Source organism: Chrysochloris asiatica, unplaced genomic scaffold (genome assembly GCF_000296735.1).
Source record: "Chrysochloris asiatica unplaced genomic scaffold, ChrAsi1.0 scaffold00038, whole genome shotgun sequence".
Classification (NCBI taxonomy): Eukaryota; Metazoa; Chordata; class Mammalia; order Afrosoricida; family Chrysochloridae; genus Chrysochloris; species Chrysochloris asiatica.
Window position 1 is genome coordinate 1,242,579 of NW_006408556.1, and position 23,157 is coordinate 1,265,735.

The 23,157-nt window shown below is 40.8% G+C and overlaps 1 protein-coding gene and 2 pseudogenes across 1 annotated transcript; 1 reads left to right on the forward strand and 2 right to left on the reverse strand.

Moving 5' to 3' along the window:
• Positions 1-628: 628 nt before the first annotated feature.
• Positions 629-2,052, reverse strand: LOC102831579 (annotated as a pseudogene).
• Positions 2,053-12,335: 10,283 nt separating this feature from the next.
• Positions 12,336-18,738, reverse strand: LOC102831961 (HLA class II histocompatibility antigen, DP alpha 1 chain-like). The gene is made up of 4 exons (XM_006860341.1): positions 18,633-18,738; positions 13,317-13,562; positions 12,708-12,989; positions 12,336-12,490 (listed from the first exon to the last, which is right to left on the reverse strand). The coding sequence occupies exons 1-4, from the start codon at positions 18,724-18,726 to the stop codon at positions 12,336-12,338; spliced, it is 777 nt and encodes a 258-aa protein (XP_006860403.1). The 5' UTR covers positions 18,727-18,738.
• Positions 18,739-21,773: 3,035 nt separating this feature from the next.
• LOC102822934 overlaps positions 21,774-23,157 on the forward strand; it is a 33,789-nt pseudogene continuing 32,405 nt past the window's right edge.

The following is a 23,157-nucleotide window of genomic DNA, read 5'->3' on the forward strand; positions in this document are numbered from 1 at the left end:
CACTCACAGAAGCAACAGTCAAGAAATCAAACAATGTATTGCATTAGGCAAATCTGCTGCACATGACCTTTTTTTTTTTTTCATGCCAATAATTTATTGAATGGAGGTCTGTACACAGGCAAACCTTATAGTGGAAACGATGACAGGAGCTCTCCCCACTCCCTTTGCTCTCCAGGGTGGGAAGAGGAGGGAGGACACCCTAGGGGCAGAAGACAGGAGGGGAAACACAGCTGGGAGAGGGGGCCAGGTTGGATGGTGTGAATCAATGTTTTCTTTAAGAAAAAAATTCTAACAATCTATTTACACCTGGAGGCCAGGGAAGGGCATGGGGAGAGGCAGGAACTGGTCTGGTTCTATTTACAAAGGACAAAGGAGGAGAGGTGGGTTGGAGGAGATGGAGACCTGGGGGACAAGGGAGGGGGCTGAGAGGGTAGGAGGTCCACATGCCCCTAACCCAGTCCTTCCTTCCTTCTCTTCCCTCCCCACAACCAGTTAAAATCCTCTTAAAAAGCCCACCCCAGGGGTGAAGCTGATGAGGGAGGGACTGGAGGTGGAGACAGGGACTCATTTATCTCTGCCCCTAGTCTAGGGGTCCAGCCAGGCAGGAACAGGGTGGCTGGTGCGGTCCTCAGGAAGAGTTAGGGAGGTTGGCTGTGGTGTCAGTCGGCTGCTGGTCTGAGCCTAGTCTGGGCTTGCTTAAAGCTTGTGAGGACTGGGTGAGGGTGGCCGAGCCACGGGGGATGAAATGGGATGAGAATGGTGTTGAGAGAAGGTTGGATGGAGAGTTCTCCAGGCCTGAAATTGAAGAGTGGGGGCAGTAGGCAGTTGTTGGGGAGTTGGGTTCTGGGACATCGAAGTTCATTAAAGAAGCTGTGGGCACAGGCTTCCAGCGGGGAGAGCCTCGAGGACGGGGTATACTCCAGCAGGCTAAAGCAGAGAGTGATGGCCTCGGGTGGCATTCGAGATTTGAACACCTTTGTCCAGGGGTGGGCTTTAATCTGGGGAAACTTGAATTCTGTGTAGTTGGGGTTCATCTTGCGAATCTGTTCCCGGGTTGGTGTTCCTAGCACCTTGATGATCTCCACCAGCTGGTCTACCCCACTGTCTCCAGGAAAGATGGGCTGGCCCAGGAGGAGTTCAGCCAGGAGACAACCTGCTGACCACACATTGATGGACGAGGTGTAATCAGTGGCTCCAAAGATGAGCTCCGAGGCCCGGTAGTAGCGAGAACAAATGTAGGAGACGTTGGGTTCCCCCCGGACCAACTGCTTTGCACTGCCAAAGTCACAGAGCTTGAGGACGTTGGTGTCAGGGTCCACCAGCAGGTTCTGGAGATTCATGTCACGGTGGGAGTGGAAGTAGGCCAAGCTCTGGAAAAGCTGGTACATGTACACCGTGACATAGATGATAGAGATGATCAACTTGGCCTTGATGAAATGGCGGGCCACCAAGTACACCGTCTTGGGCTCGTATTCCAGCACCGGATTTAGGTAAAGTTCATCTTTCTTAGATCCAGTGGAGTAGAAAAAGTATCTCAGCCTCACAATGCTGCAGTGATCTAGCTTCCACATATTCTGCAGCTCTCGGTTCTTGAACTTCTTGTCCTGGAGAACCTTCTTGATGGCCACCAGTTTCCCACTCTCAGCTAGCCATCCCTGGTACACGACCCCAAAAGAGCCATTACCAATCACCTTTATGTCTGTGTAAGCCATCTCCTTTGAGAGCTCTGGGCCCTGGCCTAGGGTGGCTACCACCTTAGTCATTTTCCCACTGTCACTGCCTAGCTTCACTTCCGCCGGCAGGAAGCTGGTGCGTGCGTCGGGCTGCCACTGCTTCCTCCGCAGCTGCCGCTTGGGCCACCACGGGAGCTCGAGGTCCTCACTTCCCCACCCATGGCCCCGACCGACGCCATCCTGCCACCGCTGCCCCCTCCCTGCCCCAGCGACCACCACCGCCTCTGTCTCCGCCTCCGCCTCCAGGCTCCACGAACAAGCTGGTCCTCGCCTGGCCAGAGCACCCAGGGCCGGCTCCTGAAGGCGCGCCTCCGCTCATGGCGCAGCGCAGGCCCAGGCCATGAGGCTCGGGCTGCCAGGGCTGTCCCCTCTACTACTGTTCTGCACAAGACCTTTTTAAAGTGTTGAAAACCAAAGATGTCAGCTTGAGGTCTAAGGTGCGCCCAACCCAAGCCATGGTATTTTCAATCACCTCATATGCATGCGAAAGCTGGACAGTAAATAGGGAAGACCAGAGAAGAATTGATGCTTTTGAGTTATGGTGGAGGAGAATATTGAAAGGGCCATGGACTGCGAGAAGAACCAACAGATCTGTATTGGAAGAAGTGCAACCAGAGTGCTCCTCAGAGGCCAAGATGGCCAAACTTCATCTCTCATACTTTGGACATATTGTCAGGAGGGACCAGTTGCTGGAGAAGGATATCATGTTTGGTAAGGTGGAGGGTCAGAGAAAAAGAGGAAGACCCCCAACGAGATGGATTGGCCAAGTGGCAGCATCGATGGACTCAAGCGTGGCAACAATAGTGAGGTTGGCCCAGGACCAGGCAGTGTTTCATTCTGCTGTGCATAAGGTCGCTATGAGTCGGTACTGACTCAATGGCACCTAACAACAACAACAACAAAGTTTTCAGCCTATTTCAAGGTGCTGGGGATGTAGCAGTTATCTGAAAATATCATAATTCAATATGCCAATTACAAGGATCTGGTGAGAATTCAGGGAAATAAAGTATCCAAAAGTCTGTAACTCAATGCCTGGTAGAGAATAAGTGGTAATTCATTATTTTATTTCCCCTTAGTTTTTCCCATGACAAACAGAGTTGAGATAATAGATCTCTTTCATAGTCTCCATTTCCACTATGAAAGGAATAACAGGGAAATATTGTGGCGCTGTAGGATAGGCACACCTGGAAAGGTCAGTTTCAATCAAAAGGCCGGTGGTTCAAATTTACCAGTGGCTCCTCGGAAACCTTATGCAGGGTTGCTATTAATCAGAACCAACTCCACATCACTTAGCAACAACAGCCAGAATTGCAACTTTTTAATTTTCACTTTTGATCATAGCCAGGGACTTTTCATGTTGTTGTTAAGTGCCACTGAGTTGGTTCCAACTCACAGTGAACCAGCTGGTGGGTTTGAACTGCCAACCACTGATCCTACAACACCACAGAGGCATGAAAAGTCAGTTATCATGTCTCTCTCTGTCAGTCTAGATGCCTATGTCCTATAGAATCCTCCCTCCATATTTTGATTCACTCTGAAAAATGTGGTTTCCAAGCTAACTTCCTAATCCAGTCTAATTCAATCCACTAAAGGAAGCTTTTCCCATCATCTAATTTAGTCATCATGTCTTCTCCCCAAAATTTTAAGTAAGACTTTCTGAGCATATGTATCTGCTGGATACAAGTGATGCCGTATCATTCTTCATCCCCACTGGTTATAGGAAAAAGGAAAAAAAGGAACTAAAAAGAGATGGGGGATTTCCAGTAAAGTTCTCTCTCTTTTTCCTCCAAAGTGATTCACCTAGAAAGAAGAAAAAGAACTCCCTGACTGATAGGATTACTTATCCTTTGGCTGCTACCTTTAAAAGGAAATAAAGCATGCTTTTTCTAAATACCTCATGTTTCTTTTTTGTTCATCAACTACCAATTTCAAAAGCACATTTGGAAATCCAAAAGATGCATGGGCAATATCTATTTTCCATTACTATTATCACTACACTAATCTCTATACCCAACCCCTCATATTGTTGTTGTTAAGTGTTATCGGGTCGGTTTCAACTCACAGCCATCCTGTATAGGGCTTCTGAGAAGTGACTGGTGAGCTTGAACTGCCAACCCTGTGATTCAAATCCAATTTGCAGTCCAGTGAATTAACCCACAACCATACAACCACTCCTAACTATTCTTATATTGCTAAACATTTCCTTTGTTGTTACTGTTTTCAGATGTCACTCCCATCTTTCTAGATGCAATTTTTGTTTGTCAAATTTTCAAAGCCTTTACTAGCATAGTTCAACTCTGCACATCCATTATGATCTCCCACCACCATATAAGCTAAAATTCCATTGTCAGTCAAACTACCACCTCCTGAACTCATCCTCCAGATAATAATGTTTTTAATTTTTGTTCTTTTTCTCAACTGGTCTCTTACCAATCTGAAATAGAACCCCTTCTTTAAATGTTAAGTTTCACTTCCTCTGGAAACTCACATCTTTAGAAATATTTCTTTTTTGTTGTAAATATAGGTTTATAACTAAGTTCAACTGTTTTATTCTGTATTTAAATTGAATAGCATCAATTTGTGCTTTGATTGTTTTATTTAGATGCATCCATTGGAGGAACCCTATAGTCCTGGTATTGTTGTTGGTTGACTCATAGTGACTCTGTATAGGGTTTCCAAGGAGTGGCTGGTGAGTTTGAACCACTGACCTCTTGGTTCAAACTGCCCTTGCAGTCCAGTGCTTATCCTAAAGCGTCACACTAGGGCTCTCGTCCTGGTGTGGTGCTGTAGGATGAGCACTGGAACGCTAACCACAAGGTCAAACCTGCCAACCACTCCTTGGAAATCCTATACAGTGTCGCTATGAGTCAGAACGCACTTATTAATGATATGAGTCAGAACTGATTCAGCAACGCTTTAACAGCAACAACATTGAAGGAGACCTCGTGGTGCAGCAGATTACATGTTGGTTTGCTAACTGAAAGGGCAGTGGTTTGAATTCACCAGTTGCTTCCTAGGACACAGATGAGCCAATTGGCTTCAGTGAAGATTTATAGCCTTGGAAACCCTAGAGAGCAGTTCCAATCTGTCCTACAGGGCAAGAAGCAACTTGATGGCAGGCGGTTTGTTTTGTTTTGGTTTATTGTAGATGTTGCCACATTATTGTTATTAACTCTGTATATTTGTCTCTACTGTAGGCTTTAGTTTTCTAATAAGCCAAAACTGCATCACACATATCTTTGCATCTTTCATTATAAGAATCCGTCACACATTGTTGTTGTTAAATACTGTAAAGTCAGTTCTGACCCATAGCAACCCTGTAGAGGGTTTCCAAGAAGTGACTGGTGAGCTTGAACCGCCAACCTTGCAATTCAAACCGACTTTGCAGTCTAGCACATTAACCCACTGCGCCACACCAGGACTCCTCCTTCACACATAGGAAACACTTAGTAAACTTTTTGTGAATTGAATATCCCCATCTAGATATCATGTATGTAGATATGCATATGAGTTCTCAATTAAAATGATAAATGATTAAAAGCACTGCATTAACATATATGTGAAATACACATAAAGAGTATTTTTCAGATTGCGAGGGTATTCAGAAATACATAAAAGAGATACAATTCCTTCCACAAAGATCTCTTTTCACCAAATTACTGTTCACTGCTGTTACCCTGTGTGGCTCCAACAACAACTTTGCTAGATGTAAATGATGAACTATTTCTTCCTAGAAATAAGGAATGGACTGACTAGTGGCCAGGGATTAATCACATCCTGATTGATATGTTGGAGTGGTGCTGTACCATAATACACTGGACTGCAAGATTGGTTTCAACTGCAAGGTCAGCAGTTAAAACCCAGCACTACACCTCAGAAATCCTATACAGGGTTGCTATGAGTCGGACCTGATGCTACAGCACTTAACAACAACAAATGATACCTTAATACTCCTCATTTTATCATTCAAGTATCAGTCACAAGAGATCAAGTTGACTCCACATGTGCCAGACTAGACCTGTGCTCTGTAGGGCTTTCAATGGCTGGTTTTGCAGAAGTCAATCTCCAGACATTTATTCTTCCCCACACCTAGAGGTGAGCAGTCTGAAATTAAGATATCAGAAGGGTTATGTGCCGTGGAGTTGGTTCCGACTCATAGTGACCCTGCACAGGGTTTCCGAGGCTGTAAATCTTTATGAGAGCAGAAAGCCTCATCTTTCTCCTGCAGTACAGCTGGTAGTTTCGAACTGCTGACCCTGAGGTTCGCAGCCCAATTCATAACCACTATGCTACCAGAACTGCTCCATAGGAGTTTCAAGACTGTGATCTTCTAGAGGCAGATTGTCAGTCCTGTCTTCTGAGGGACCAGCAATCACCAACCTTTCAAGGGCTAACATCCATGGAACCACTATATCAACAGTGGTTACTTTGTACCACCGGGGTTCATTAACAGGACCATGCTCCCTCCGAAGGTAATCGTATATCTGCTTCTGGCATTCTTCTCTGTGTGTCTCCTCTTTTCTTATAAGGATGCCAATGATGTTGAATTTAGGGCTCATCCTAATCCAGTATGAACTCATCTTAATTATTCATATCAGCAAACACTCCGTTTCCAAATTAGATCACATTCTGAAGCTCTAGGTGGGCATGAATTTTGGAGGTACACTGTTCAATCCAGTATAAATACTTAATATTATTGACAGTGGTTTATATGCATTTGTGATTTTAATGGGGTTAATTCCATGAATTCACATAATATACTAGTTATTCATTAGCAAGTGAGAGAGAGAGAAAAAGAACCTATATTGCTAGGTGTGATTGGGAAATAAGTTTTGTTTTCTGTTTTTCTGTGGTTGGGTGTTAGCACTTTTCTATTCTATATAGTAAAATCAATTTTGTTCTATGCATTGGAAGATAGCTGATATGGTATGAAAATGATTTCTACTTTGGAAAAAAATATGAAAACTACATGAAATCGTTTTTTATTGAGACCATTTTTAAATGTTAAATATAATTCATATTTTTCCCCTGTTCTGGTTCTCTTATTTCCTTCTTTATGGAATTTTTATTTCACAAAAATCATCAATATTATTTAACCTTTTTAAATCATAGACCTTGGTTCAAACTGACCTTTCGGTCCACTGCATTCTCCTACAGTGCCACCTCAGTTGCACCTTGGTGGTGGTGGTTATGTGCCGCGGAGTCGGTTTCAACTCATAGCGACCCAGTACAGGGTTTCCGAAGCTGTAAATCTTTATGGGAGCAGAAAACCTCATCTTTCTCCCATGGAACCACTGGTAGTTTCGAACTGCTGACCGTGAGGTTCGCAGCCCGTTTTATAACCACTATGCTACCAGAGCTCCTTAGATGGCCACAAATGAGCTTTTACAACCCCAGCCACTACTCACCAAAGTAGGATGTAGAACATTGTCTCTGTGGGCTATGCTATGTTAATTGATCTTAGTGTCCCCCAAGGCTATGGCCCTGAACTCCCAGTCCCAGAAACTTTCCTCAAGTTTTTGGTTGTATTTGTATATTCCACTTTGCTCCCTATATATTCCACTACATTCATGGATTTCTTGCAGCAAAGGTAAATATCATGTATAAATATCTTCTGTCATAACTTTTCATGGGTATACTCCCACTCTGCCTTCCACACACACTCAGCCTTTGTGTCTATCCAGGATTGTGTATACAACATTATTTGCCTCTATAGATTTTAATTCTTGCAGTCTTGCCTGTGTTTTCCCCTACCGCCAGCATTTTTTGCTGGTCTCCTTCTAATTGTATATTGCCTTCCCCTTCACCCAAGTTAACACTTGTCCAACATCTATCCAGTGACCTCTTCCACTCCTGGTAACCTTTCGAAGAATGGTTCTTTTAGTGCAAAAACCTTTTCTTGATGTTTTACAACAGTGTTTTCATACAGCATTTGTCCTTCTATGATTGACTAATTTTACTCAGCATAATGTCCTCTAGATTCAACCATGTTATGAGCTGTTTCATAGATTCACTACTATTCTTTAAGGATGAATTGTGTGCATGTACCAAAGTTTGTTTATCCATTCTTCCATTAATGTGCATAAAGATTGTTTCTCTTTTTTGCTATTGTGAATACTACTGCAATGAACATGGGTGTGCAATTATCTATTCATGTTGTGGTTTTTATTTCTCTAGGATATATACCAAGTAAAGGAATTGCTGGGTCGTGTGGTATTTCTATTTTCAACTTTTTAAGGAAGTGCCATATTGTTTTCCACAGTGGTTGCACCATTTTGCAGTCCCACCAGCAGTGTGAGAGAGTTCCAGTTTCTCCACAGCCTAATCAGCATTTGTTGTTTTCTGTTATTTTTAACTCTGCTATTAATATTGGAATGAGATCTTTCATTGCTGCTTTGATTTGCATTTCTCTAATGGCTAATGCTCGCGAGCATTTCTTTATATTTCTGTTAGTCATTTAAATGTCTTCTTAGGTGAAGTATCTGTTCTTGCCCTCTACCCATTTTTAAGTTGAATTATTTGTCTTTTTATTATTGAGGTGCTGAAGTTTTCTATATATTTCAGAGATTAGCCCCTTGTTCAATATGGCATTGCTAAAAATGTTTTCCCTTTGAGTTTTCTTTTCACTCTTTTGGTGAAATCTTTTGATGCACACACGTCTAATTGTTAGGAGACCCCCATCGTATAATTTATCTTTCACTGTTTTTGTATCTTCAGTTATGCTTGATATTGTATTTATGCCACATATTGTTGTTGTTGTTAAGTGCCATAGAGTTGGTTCCGATGCATAGTAACCTTGTAGAGTTTCTGAGGAATGGTTGGTGAGTTTGAATCACTGACCTTGCAGTTCAAACCGACCTTGAGCTTATCCTGTGGCACTACACCAGAACTATTGTTGTTGTTAAGTGCTGTCAAGGCAGTTCTGACTCATAGCGACCCTGTATAGAGTTTCCTAAGAGAGCTTGTGAGCTTGAACCGCCAACCTTGCAGTTCAAACCAACTTTGTTGTCCAGTGCATTAACTCACAGAGCCAGGACTATTGCTGAGTGCCACTGAGTTGGTTCCGACCCTATATAGGGTTTCCAAGGAGCAGCTGGTGAACTTGAACCATCAACCTTGTGGTTCAAACTGACTGTGGTTCAAAGCGTCACACCAGAACTTCACCAGGATGATTAGAACCTCTAAATTTGTCCTGGTATAGAATTCCCCTCATCTATTATTTGTGTTCTTGTTGACATACATTTTACTTACAGATATGTCATAAACTTTAAAATACCTTATACTTTTGCTTTAAATAGTCAATTATCTTTTAAAAATTTTAAAGCACAGGGGGAAAAAATCACCTATTTTTATAATCTCATGCAATTTATTTTACTATTTAGAGAACATCTATGTTTTTTAAAAACCAAACAAACAAAAAACAAAGTTGTTGCTCAAGAAAGATACTTTTCTTCCTGATCAACACTGTTCTTCTCTTTCAGCCTCTGATTGAAAAGCTCTGGTACTGAAAATTTCATCTCTCCCTGCTGTTGTCAGGTGCTGTTGAGTTGGTAGTGATCCCCATGTGTGCAGACAGAACTGCTCCATAGAATTTTCAAAGCACCAGGCCTGCCGTTCAAGGCACCACTGGGTGGGTCTCAAGCAACAACCTTTCCGCTTTTAGCAGACGGCTTGACCATTTGCAATCCCAGGAAAGCCTGAGGAGATTATGTTGCTGTGGAGTCCGTTCCATTGCATAGCGACCCTGTATAGGATGGCTGGTGGGTTTAAACCACCAACCTTTGGGTTAGCAGTTCAGTGTTTATCCTGTAGTGCCATGCCAGGAGCCATCAAATAAATTTTGATGCAAAGTGACCGCAAGTTATAAACTAGAGCTGCCTGGTAGTTTTCTAGATGGTAGCTTTTGCAGGAGTAAATTGTCAGATCCTCTCCCACTGGGGGTGGAGGTGGGGTGGGGGGTGTTTGAACTGCCAACCTTTCATTAGCAGTTGAGTGATTAACCATGAAGGACTGAGGGCACGTCTCACTTTCCTCCTGGACTCTTGGTTTATCACGTGTAAAACATACGTACTCCATGGAAAAGCATTAGTGTTACAGTTCAGTGTTGGGAAGGAAGCGGATAGGTTATGGGTGCTCTAACAAGACCCACCAGTCACTCCAGGAGAAAGATGAGGCTTCCTGATCCTGTGAAGATGTAAAGCCTCAGCAACCCTACACAGGGTCACTATGAGTAGGAACCAACTTGACTACACTTACAACAACAACAGCAACAACATGACCTTAAAATCCAGATCTGTTTAAAATCTCTACTAGAGAGACCAAACTTTTTCTTTCAGAAATTCCAATCATTGTAGTTTTCAAACTACATTTAACCACAGCTTCGTTCAAGTAAAATGTCTCCTAATATCCTCACTCCCATCCCCCATATGCCTGGGGTTGAGTAAATATTCTCAGACTCTAACATCCAGATGGGGTCAGAGCAGTAAATATCTACACCCACGGTCCAGTCTAAACCCACCTTCATAAAGCACAGGGCATATGCAACATGCCTTAGACTTCTAGCAAGAATGACTCAGAGTCTGCCAGCCCTGAAATATTGAACGATTTATTGATCTCAGGAATTCTCAGGAAAAGGACAATAGAGGGTTACTTAAAGAAGAACAGAAGATGAGGATCCCAGTCAGAGAATCATCTTCTCAACAGTGCTATAAAAATGTCAACGTTCATTAATTACTCTCTATGCTTCAGTAGCTTTGCTAGGGGCTGTCTATTAAAAAGGACAGGTCTTGAAGGAGTCAGCTAGTAAGTCAACCACTAAGGTAGAGAGCACAGAAAGTGAGAAAGAAAAGCTGGGACAGGAATTTACAGGGCAGCTGGAATTCAGATGTCTCTTAAGTTCTCTTCTTTCACAGAAATCTTGTCACCTGCAGTAAGACACACACCATTAATGTCATCCCCAGGCTCAGGACTCTAAGCTCAGGCTACCTGCTCACTCTAAGTAATTAAAGAAAGACAAATTAAAACAGCAGTAATGTATTCCTTTATGCACATAAAAATGGCAAAATTAGAAAACAGTGATGTGGATTTATGAGTGGCAGAAATTTTCTTGTACCGCTAGAGGAAATATGAAAATACAGATTAGTGCAGACATTCTAATGAACAGTTGGGCAGTGCTTAGTCAAATGAAGAAGCTGCATCCCCAATGACCTTGCAGCCCCTTTCTAGAGTATATACATTCAGGAGATTTAGGTATATTTGGAAGCATTGCTTACAATAATGAAAAACTAAAGGCAATCCATGTTTCCAAAGGAGAATGCAGATAAGTGCATGCACATAGAAGAATACTATGGAACAGTCAGAAGCAACAGATGAGATGACAGATTTAGATTTATAATGTAATATGGCTTTAATTAATTAAAAATGCTTGTACATTAACACAATAGCATATATATAAGGATATAAGTACGCCAAAGGAAGCTCACACAACCTATTAGAATGTTTAGCTCCAGGGTCAGAGTAAGAGGTTAGATATGGCAGTAGGTACTGGGGAAGAGAAGGGAACAATAAATAAAAAGAGAATTTCCAAACACCAATGATAATAGTGATGATTGGCTTAACTCTCTGTTTGATAGCAGTATAAAAATGAATCATAATAACAATGGGTAATATGAACTCATCATCATGGGAAGACCATCAGTAGGAAAGAATGATAAAAACAGGTAGGTATATAGACTGTATTAAGTACCAGGCCCAATAGGAAACTATGGAACCCTAGAAGAAGTATTTGTACATGAGCCTTGCCATTCATGAGTGCAAGTGGTATTTGGTAGAGATAGAAAACAACCTGTCTATGTATGAAGCACCTACCACACTATTGTAATTGTGTATTGAAATATCTAACTGGTTCTGCTGTAGGCTACTTGAGAGTTTAGATTTGGCTTTTTTCTTCATAAAATAAAGAGGGAGTGGGACTGTGAACCACAAGGTCAACAGTTCAAACCCACCAAATGCTCAGAGCTGCTATATAGAGTGGCTATGAGCCAGAATTGACTCAATGGCACTTAAAAAAACAACAATGTAAGTACTGGACCATAAGGTCAGCTTGAACAGCAAGATCAGTGGTTCAAACCCATCATCGCTCCTTGGAAACCCTATGCAGGGTCGTTATGAGTAGGAACTGACTCGAAGGCACTTAAAAACAACAACATAGAATAATGCTTAGACAAAAAGTCTTGGATCCAGATTGCCTGGATTTGAAAGCTAGCTCCATTACTTCCTAGTGACCTTGGTCAAGTTGCATAGTATCTCTTTGCTTCTCTCTCTCATTGTAAAATGGTGCCAATAATAATACCTATCTCACAGAATCTTTGTGAGGATAAAATGAGTTCGTAGAGGAAAACACTCAGAATACTGCCTGACACATATTAAGCACTCAACAATTGATCAGTATTGTTATTATGTAACACAATGCTTTTAACCTATTATGAGATCAGTGTACATTTCTCAAATCAAATCACTTCCTCTCTCCTCAGATATGACAGTTCCCAGGCTTCCTCCTCTTTTACTCTGACTGAATCCTAAGATACCCATCCCCAGATTTACTCACAGGGGACCCCGGGCTCGGGGGTCACTACTGGATCGCAGAGCCCTTATGATGAGGATGGTGCCAGTAATAATGCCCATGAGGCCCACCGCCAAGCCCAGGGCACAGACCATAGTCTCTGTCGTCTCGGGCACCTGCATTGACTCCTGGGCCTCTGGGGAAAGAAGGAAGAGATGCAATCAGAAGGTACACTGAGAGGTAGGGATGACCTGGATGTGTGTGGGCATTGAAGGGTCTAGACCATTTGCTGGCATATTAGGTTAAGAAGAGGACTGAGAACTGGTGAGTGGGGAAAGGAGATGCTGAGAGCACCAGGCCCTGGAAATGACGAGGACCCAGGGAGGTTATTGAGGAGGGAAGGGTCTCCATACCCCAGTGCTTGAGGAGCGGCTGTTCCAGGCCCCAGTGCTCCACCTTACAGTCATAGATGTCCTCGTCTGAGGGCACAAAGGTCAGGTAGTAGAATTTGTGGAACTTGTAGTCTGTCCTGGGCAGATAGAGGCTTTCACCAACACCTTCGGTAACCATCTGCCCATTACGCAGCCAGGTGATATTGAGCACTGGTGGAAAGAACTTGTCGACATGGCAGATGAGAGTGTTGGGCTGGCCCAGCTCCACAGGCTCCTTGGAAAACACAATCACCTCGGGGGCATCTGAGAGGAGAAACAGGACATGGTGAGCCCCCTGTTCTGGGATGAATAAAATGACTTCACCTTTAGTGTCTCAGTATAATACTACCCCAATATAATACTTCATAGCACCTTTGGGTTCCTGAATCAGAACCAAGAATCTCACTCCACCGATCAGACTCATTCAGATCATCCTTCCTCTTGAGTGAGAAGGGTGACCCTCAGCGGTACTGGACTAAGCCCATGGTCACTCAGCAGAAAGTATCTAGGTCTCCCATCCTTTCTGTGGCACTGGCGCCCTCCCATCCCTTCCCAATGGGACTATAGAGAAAGAAACAAAGATTGGCATACCATTGGCGGCCTGGGTGTGGTTGGATCTTTTGATCATGATATCCAAGTTGTTCTTCATTACAGCAATGTTGGCCAGCCCACCCTGAGCCTCAAAGGAAAAGGCTCGGCCAAACTCTGGCAGACGCCAGACAGTCTCCTTCTTGTCCAGATCCACATAGAATTGCTCATCCTCATCAAACTCAAACATAAACTCCCCTGTTGGATTTTGTGTCTGTACAAAAATGGCATAGGTTGACACATGGTCTGCTGCATAAATAGAGCAGAGAAAAAGATGATCAAATTCAAACATTAACATGCAAGTAGTGGAAACTAGAAAATGGATAAATATTTATTGATAGAAAAACGTCAAGAGCAAAGAGATCAAAGAAGAAACAGGGATACAGAAGTAACAGCAAAAAGTAAATGATGAAGAGTAGAGGGTGATTCTGAAGAGGCACTATAGGATCAGCACTGAAAATCACAAGGTCAGTGGTTCAAACACACTAGCTGTTCCTCAGAAACTCTATACAGGGTCACTATGAGTTGGAAGTGACTCAATGGCCCTTTACAACAACATCAATAAAAGATAACTGTAATCCAAAAAGATGGAGAAATACATAAGAAAAGAGTACCATTGAAGAATAAAGATGCTTCCACTGATCTTTGAAAAAAAGGCATCTTGACCCTACACAAATAATTAATAGTGAGGTAACATTTATTGAGCATGTACTATGTACTAAGCATCATTCTACTTTATATAGAAAGGGCTTCAAAAAGTTCATGGAAAACGGAATTAAAAGATAATGGAATTTCTCCACCAACTTTTTGAAGGCCCCTTGTATAGTTACTTATTTAATGTCTCAATAACCTTTTCAGTATGCATTCATACTGTAGTATGCATTCATTCCATTTTTCAGATGAGGAAATGTAGAGAGTTTAGGTAACAAGTACAAGATCGTACAGCTATGGTAGAACTAGAGGAGAGATTCTCTCTACCCATAAGGTCTCAGAATTCTAGGACTACAGATATGAAAGTATTTTTAGAGTCATCAAGGCCAAGGAATTCTATTTTTCCCATTTAAACAGAAAGGAATGAGAAACAGAAAATTAAGAGATAGAAAGTATCCTTCAGGTTTTAGTCTTCTTTATAGTTTTTAAGTTTCCACTTTAATTAATGAACGTAAAACTGCAGAATGCTCCTTTGTTCATGATAGTGTTTATTTTAAGCATTTTAAATTCAAAAGTATTGTCATTATCTCAGCAATGACTCTAAACATTCTGTTTGAATTTGTTCTTTATTTTTAACTTGTTGCCTATTGGATTTAGGTTATTTTGTCTCTTAATCTTTATTAGTTTATAAAAAGGGGTACAAACATGAGAACAAAAGAAACTGTCATCATTAAATAAAACAATGAAAATAAGAGAGTTTCTGGGTTTAGAATGATGGATAAATAGGAGTGAAAAGAAACTTTAGGGGCTACCTGGCTTAAATTGCAAATTCATGAATGTTCCAGATAGCAGCCCTAACATGTAAAGATTCATCATGTGCTTATATACTTCTGTTGCTGTCGTTAAGTGCCTTTGAGTAAGTTCCGACTCATAGCGACTCTGTATAGGGCTTCCAAGGCTTTTAAAATCTTTGCAGGAGTAGAAAGCCTTCTTTTTCTCCTGCAGAGCAGCTGGTGGGCTTGAACCATGGACCTTGATGTTCACAGTTCATTGCACTTCTATTGTTGCTGTTAAGTGCCGTCGAGTCAGTTCCGATCCATAGCGACCCTGTGTAGTATTTCTGAGGAGTGGCTGGTGAGCTTGAACCACAGACGGACCTTGTGGTCCAAACTGACTTTGCAGTCCAGCACATAAACCCAAAGTGCTACATCAGGACTCCAATGCACTTCAAATGAGAGGGAAATCATCTCTCCACAAAGAAACTTAGGCTCCTCTTCTGTGTTAAAAGTATAGAGGAATCACTTTCAGAAAAGAAGGTAAAATGAAAAGGGATTAAATCCTGTAAGGATTACTAAGAACAAAATTGCCTGCAGGAATAGAATGAGTACTTCTTTATAAGCTTTTCAGACAAATTCTTGGGTCTGTAAAAAAAATCTGATACAAATTATTTTCTTTCAAATATATTCTTATGCAGGTAATAAATCATTATAAACCTACTATCTGCCAAATATTGTTAGACAGTGAAGATTCAAATTATTGCCTCAAAATGCTTACAATCCACTAAGAAAGACAGACAAGTAAAAAGACAATAAGGCATGATTTCATAAATGCAGAAATATTAGTATGCCCAAGGTACTATTAGGGACACAGATGAAGGACATTGAATCCAAATAAGTCATTAGATAAGGTTTCTTGAAGAATATGTTACTTAAATTTAGATAGTGAGAAACAAGAAAAAGATATTTCTTGCATACAGAGAAGAATGCTCAAAAGCATGACATACATACATACATATGGAGAACAACCAAGAATCCAGTATGGAGGCAGTTAAGGTTGGATATGAGACAGCACATTAGAAGAGAAAGACGCAAGTGGGAGTCAGATGATAGTAGACTTTGCATGCAAAGCTCATTTTAAATGCTATCCTGGAAGTCACAGAATTATTGATGGATTTTTAAACAGGAAAGTGCAATGAAAAATTTTCAATTTAGAAAGACAATTATGGCAACAATCCATAGGAAGGAGCCCTGGCCGTGTACTGCCTCTTGGTCTATTACAGGTTCTTCATGAGCACAATTAAGTGTTCCAGAATACTCATTCTCCACAATGTTGTCCATAGCTTGTAACGATCCACACTGTCAAAAGCCTTTGCACAGTAAATAAAGCACAGATAAACATCTTTCTGGCATTTTTTGCTTTCATCCAAGATCCATCTAATCTCAGCAATGGTATCCCTCAGCATAAATATCCTCATCTGAATCCAGCTTGAACCTCTGGCAGTAATCTGTCAATGTACTGTTACAACCATTTTTAAATTTCTTTAGCAAAATTTTACTTGCCTGTGAGAGTAATGATATTGTCCCATGATTTCCACATTCCATTGAGTCACCTCTCCTTGTAATGGGTACAAATATGGATCTCTTCTAATCCAAATTTCTTGGCATAGATGAGTGAGTCCCACCAGTGCTGCATCAGTTTGTCGAACAATTTCAACTTGTATTTCATCCATTCCTGGAGACTTGTTTTTTGTCAATGCCTTCAGTGCACCTTGGACTTCTTCCTTCAGTACCATTGGCTCTTGATCATATGCTATCTTGAAATGGTTGAACGTCATCCATTTCTTTTTGGTACAGTGACTCTGTGTATTCCTTCCATCTTCTTTTGTTGCTTTCTACATCATTCAATATTTTGCCCATAGAATCCTTCAATATTTCAAGTTGAGGCTTGAATTTTTCTTCAGTTCTTTCATCATTTTGCCCCCAATGTGCCCCACCATATTCTTGGATATGTTTGCAGCAAAGATAAATACACATGTGCAAATATCCTCTATCAAACCTTTATATATTTGTGTATATTCTCCCACTCACCCTCCCATACCTGTTCAACCTTTGTACCTATTCATGTATCTCTGTTGTTGCAGGATTGTGTATATAATAGTATTTACCTCTGTTCCCTTTAATTCTTGCACTTCTCCCAAAGTCTTCCCCTGCCTTCATCATACTTCTGCCCACCTCCCTCTTACTGTCTGTCTTCTAGCTCACTGTCTATCCACCAGTAAATTACTCTCTCTCCCTCTCCCAGTAACAATCAAAGAGGTTCAAGTCAGATACAGAAGAGGATGTGGAATGAGGGATATCATTGCTGGTGTAAAATGGATCTTGGCTGAAAACAGAGAATACCAGAAAGATGTTTGTCTGTGTCTTACTATGCAAATATTCTCAACTGTGTCAATCACGACAAGTTATGGACAGCATTGTGGATGATGAGTATTCAGGAGCATTTAATTGTGCTCAGGAAGAACCTGTATATAAACTGAAAGGCAATCATTCGGACAGAATAAGGGGACACTGAATGATTTAAAATTAGCAAATGTATGCACCAAGGTTGTATTTTTTCACCTAGATTTTTCAAGCTATATGTAGAGCACATAATCAGAGAAACTGGATTATATAAAGAAGAATGTAGCATCAGGATTGGAAGAAGACTATTAACCTGCAATATACAGATGATAACAAACTTGCTTGCTGAAAGTGAAGAAGATTTTACTGATAAAGATCCAAGATCACAGTCTTCAGTATGGGTTGTATCTCAATGTAAAGAAAACAAAATTTCTCACAACTGGACCAGTAAATAACATCATGATAAATGGAGAAAAGATTGAAGTTGTCAAAGAGTTCATTTTGCTTGGATCCACTATCGACACTCATAGAAGCAGCAGTCAAGAAATCAAAAGATGTATTTCATTAGGCAAATCTGCTGCCCAAGACCTCGTCGAAGTGTTCAAGAGCAAAGATGTTAGTAGTTTGAGAACTAAGGTGCGCCTGACCCAAGCCATGGTATTTTCAATAGCTTTATATGCATATGATAGTTGCCTAGTGAATAAGGAAGACAATAGAAGAATCGCTGCATTTGAGTTATGGTACTGGAGAAGAATATTAAAAGTACCATGGACTGCTAGAATAACAAACAAATCTGTGTTGGAAGAAGTACAGCCAGAATGATTCTTAAAAGAACATTATCAGGAGGGAGCAGTCCCTGGAGAAGTCCATCATGCTAGGTAAAGTGGAGGGCCCATGTAAAAAAGGAAGATTCCCCAATGAGGTAGATTGGCACAGCAGCAGCAGCAGCAATGGGCCCAAGCTTAACAAAGATTGTGAGAATGGTGCATGACCAGGCAGTGTTAAGTTCTGTTGTGCAGCAGGTCTGTCTGAGTCGGCATCGACTAGACGGCACCTACCAATGACAGCAACAAGTAAGTAGAGATAGGGAAGATAGATGCTAAGGCACATGAAATCATTAAAGAACCAAGAGCCCTCCGATCCAACAGAGAAAGTCTCCTTTTAGAGCTGGCACCTAAATTCAGATTTCTAGTGTCCTTACTTTTGAGAAAATTAATTTTTGTTTGTTAAATCCATCCACTTGTGATACTTCTGGCATAGCAGCACTAACTATTAGATAACTAAAATAGTTAGTGTCTGGTAAATTGGCTATTATTATTACCATCATCATTAGAATGAGAGAGAACAAAGGGGCATTTCACTAAAGGGAACTAAAAAGGGAGGAAAACAGATCAACGAGTTCTTAAAATCTTTAATTTCTACAGCAACAATTCATGGAAACCTGCTCCTACTCTCATCCCAACCCTACTGCATCCACCTTAACACTCACCCTTGATGGCCCCAGTACTTTGAAGACTCAGCAGAAAAACCAGAGCTCTTAAGATTACAGCTTTGGTCTGGAGGACTTTCTCTTCTGAAGGCATGTTGTGGGGTCTATAATGACCACTTTAAACACAGGAAACAGAGCTGAGTGGAGGTAGACAAGAGCTTGGAAAATGTGAGCTTGTACAACCTAAAAATGGCCAAAAAAAGTAGACTGGAAACAGCTTCAGTAGATTCAGCCAATGAAAGAAATAATAGAGCTGACATCCTCTGTTGCTAGGTAAAGAGAATACTGAAAGGGGCTGAGAAAATAGATGGAAAAATCAGAGACTAACATGGCCCAGATTTCCAAGTACAGTTGATTTTTAGGGTTACAGGAAGAGACTAGAAAAGATAAGTCATACAAACATTCCTCTGAAGGAAGTTGTTTTATATTATGTTATATTTATCATATAATTTCATATGTGATTGTTATGACAACTAGAAACAAGTCTTCTTTCATTCATTTCCCCATCCCCATTCCCACCCTCCCCTCCGATATTCACATTAATGTGGAAGATTTTGTCCATTATTCTTTCTAAGTGATTTAAAAAAATTTTTCATCAAGGTTACAAAATTATTCTGCTAGCATTTAGGTACAAATGCATTATCTAGCAAGGAATATAATTAACTTTCTTCCCACCTACTTGAGATAGTCTTCTTTTTATTTAATTCTTTATGTAAAAGTTTTATGGTTTCATTTAGAGGTCTTAACATGAATTATTTTGATTTTTAAATAACTTCCTATTCCTGGTTACTTTTGTTAGTAAAATTTTCAGATAATTTTTATTATATAATTCTTATTTCTTTTTATATTGTTGTAAATATATATGTATATACAACACAACATTTGTCTATTTGACATTGTTCAAGTATACAATTTAGTGATACCAATTACATTAGTCATCGTTCATCATGTTGGTAACCACCATTCCTAATAACTTGCCAACTTTTTTATCCTGATAAACAGACACTAACATTGGCTCCTCTTTTCCCCTCCCTCCCATGCCTGGTACTAGTAAGTTTTGGTATCCATACCTTGTTATTTCATATATGCAAGGTCACGCGATATTTGTTCTTTTGTGATTGACTTATTTCACTGATCATAAGGTGTTTGAAAGGAGCTCTGGTAGCGTAGTGGTTACGCATCGGGCTGCAAACCACAAAGTCAGCAGTTCGAAACTACCAGCTGTTCCGCAGAATAAAGCTGAGGCTTTCTGCTCCCATAAAATTTACAGCCTCAGAAACCTTGTACAGGGTTGCTATGAGTCAGAACCGACTCCACGGCACATAACAACAACAGCAAGGTGTTTGAGGTTCATCCATTTTAGAGAATGAATCAAGACTTCATTTCTCTTGGCTAAGTAGTATTCCGTTGTATGTATATACTGCATTTGGTTTATCCATTCATGCATTGATGGACATTTGGCTTAATTCCATCTTTTGGTTATTGTGAATTGCCCTGAAATGAACATTGATGTACATGTGTCTGTTCACACTGCTTTCGGGTCTCTTTCAGGATGTCCTATACTTAGGATTGAATTTGCTGGGCCATATGGTTTAATTCTATGTTTAATTCTTTTGTGGGAAACTGCTAAACTGTTTACTATAGCAGCTGTACTGTTTTGTACTCCCACCAACAATTAATAAGAGTTCCAATTTCTCCACATTCTCATTAACATTTGTTATTTCCTATTTTTGTTTCTTTAGTTGTTTTTCTTAGTCACATCCTAGTAAGAGCAAAGTAATTTACCATCACAGTTTTTATTTGCATGTCTCTATAGCTTCATATCTATTATTTGAGTCTTCCAGGTATGTGAACAGTCTGAAAATAACACTGATATTTCTCTTAAAATTATTATCCCTTTTATTTCATTTTCATGTAAGCATGTCCAAGATGGTAACAATTGGCACCTTTATGTATTTTTAAGAGGGATTTCTAATGCTTTTCTATTACATGCAATGTTGTATACTCTTTTTATCATAATAAAAACATTACCCTTGAGTTCCTATTTCAAAGATTTTTAGTTTAAATACTTCTTGGATAAGGTTACAGAACATTGAATGTAACAACAAAGGATACTCTGTTCATTTTTTATTTTATGGTAGCCTTGCATTATTAGTAAGTATTATGTATAGTCAATCAGTCGAGAACGAGATGAGGCTTTTTGCTCCTGCAAAGATTCTTAGCCTCGGAAACTCTATACAGTGAGTTGGAACTAACTCAACAACACTTAACAACAACAAGTGAATTAGTGTGTTCCAGATGTTGTGTTTCGTGCTTCAGAATATTATTTTATTTAGTCCTCAGATCAAACCTGAGACAGATATTGTTAATGTCCATTCTAAAAATCAATTACCCAAGACTGGAGGGGTGAAATATTCTCTCCAATCTTCTACAACAAGTGAAGTGACCAAAAAAATGGAGTCAAACACAGGCAGTTTTACTGCAGAATCTCAGCTTTCTCCCACAGTGTTGTGCTGACTCCTGATTCCTAATAGACACTCATAATTGTTTCTTGTATTTTATAAGCTAGCATTTTACTTACATCTTAATTATCCATGTTAATAAATGATGCTAGACAGAGACAAACTTACTATAATGACAGTCCTATAGAGGAACCCTGGATCTCTGTACCGCTCATTGCTAACAGGACTAAATATTCCTTACAACAGAGACAAGGCAGATAAAATCCTGGTCTCATGCTGAGTTCTGAAATAGTGTTTACTCACTTCTAGACTATATTTTAAGGGGATATGAGAGGTGACAGGAATGGGGAGAATGATGATGCCCATACATGGGCCATTAGAATGTTCAAGATCAGTTTCAGAGCAAGGAAAACATATAATGTCTCCAAACTGCATAATTTATCCAATTGCTCAAATGAGTATCACAGCCCTCCATCTATCATCTTAAGAGGATCATAAACTTACACTGTCGGACCTCTCACACTAAGCTCCTACCCAGTGAGTGATGACTCATTACAAAGCTCAGTACTCATTGGCTCCTTTATCAGAGTCTGTCTAATCCCAACGTACATAGGAGTCAATTCTGGTTCATGATCTCTGATATTTCAGAAAGGATCTCTATTTACTGAGTCCTTCCCTGATGGCAAGTCTATATTACTCCCCATCGTTTTCTGGCTCCACGATGGTCACTTGGACACTGGCTCTGACAGTGTTACTGATGATGCTGAGCAGTCCCATGGTCCAGGGCAGGGCCACTCCAGGTAAGTGCAGAGCAGCCATTGCTGGAGGTCCTGTGTCAGCGATCATCTCCCAGGAGCCTTTCCCTGTAGGGGCCCAGCCTCTGAGGCTGTGCAGCTCCTGTCATAGCTCAGGGTCTTCCTTTTCCAGCTGGACAATCAGGCTCAGCCCCTTGTTCTTAACTAGTGACCCATTCTCTTTCCCGGGGCATAGACACAGTGATTCAGGGAGAGGAGATGCTGCCAAGGGTCAATATGCCTGTCTGTTGTGGAAAGTAAGATACAGAAGTCTGGGTTAGCTCTTGAGGGACAAGAATGAAAAAGAAAGTTCAGCAGGGTCACTTTCTTGGGAAGCCTCACTTCTATATCTGAACGTGTAGGAAAGCAGAGAAAACCCTTGACTGGGATGTCCTGACTCTTGGCATCACCTGCTGGTTCAGTGCTCAGGGAGATGGCTTTATTCTCTAGGGCAACGGAAGTTCCTAAATCCCTTGGACAGTGATGGCAAGAGGGGAGGAAGGTGGCAAGAGAGGTTATGGTTCCAGAAATGGATTAAATTCTTGTTGAAAGTGATTTCACTACCATTCCAGAACTTGGTCAGGGTGTCCTTCGCTAAGGCTGAAAAAGGAATGTTCATTTCATTTATTCTTGTTGTTGTTAAAGTGATTCTCACTGCCTTTCCAGAACTTGGTTAGGGTATCTTTAGCTAAGGCTGAGAAAGGAATGTTCATTTCATTTGTTCTTGTTGTTGTTAAGTGCCGTCAAATCAGTTCCGACCCATAGCGACCCAGTATAGGGTTTCCAAGGAGCAGCTGGTGAGTTTGAACAGCCGACCTTGCAGTTCAAACAGCTTTGCAGTCTGGTGCATTAACCCACAGCACCACACCAGGACTCCTCATTTCATTTAGATCTGTGGTTTTCACACCATATTTTGGATAACTTAGACTTGTTCCAAGAGTTCCTCAAGTAGTATATAGATAAACATACACTTTCATTAAAAAAAAAAAAAAAATTAAGTTTTAAAATAACTTTTTTAAACTGATATAAATGTTTCCTGACTGTTAAATGAGGAAGGAGTATAAGGAACAACCTACTACTATTACAGGGAGTACATCCAGAACTGGGGGATTTAGGTGAGGAGTAGCAATTGGCTGACAGACACAGAAGAACTTCTAGTGTGAAGGAGACTAGGGGTTCAGAGGGCACAAAGCACAAGAGAGGAGACAGGTCGGGAAATCTGAGCAAAAAAGGGGCACTGTCTGGGCACTGACACTGCTGACTGAAGGT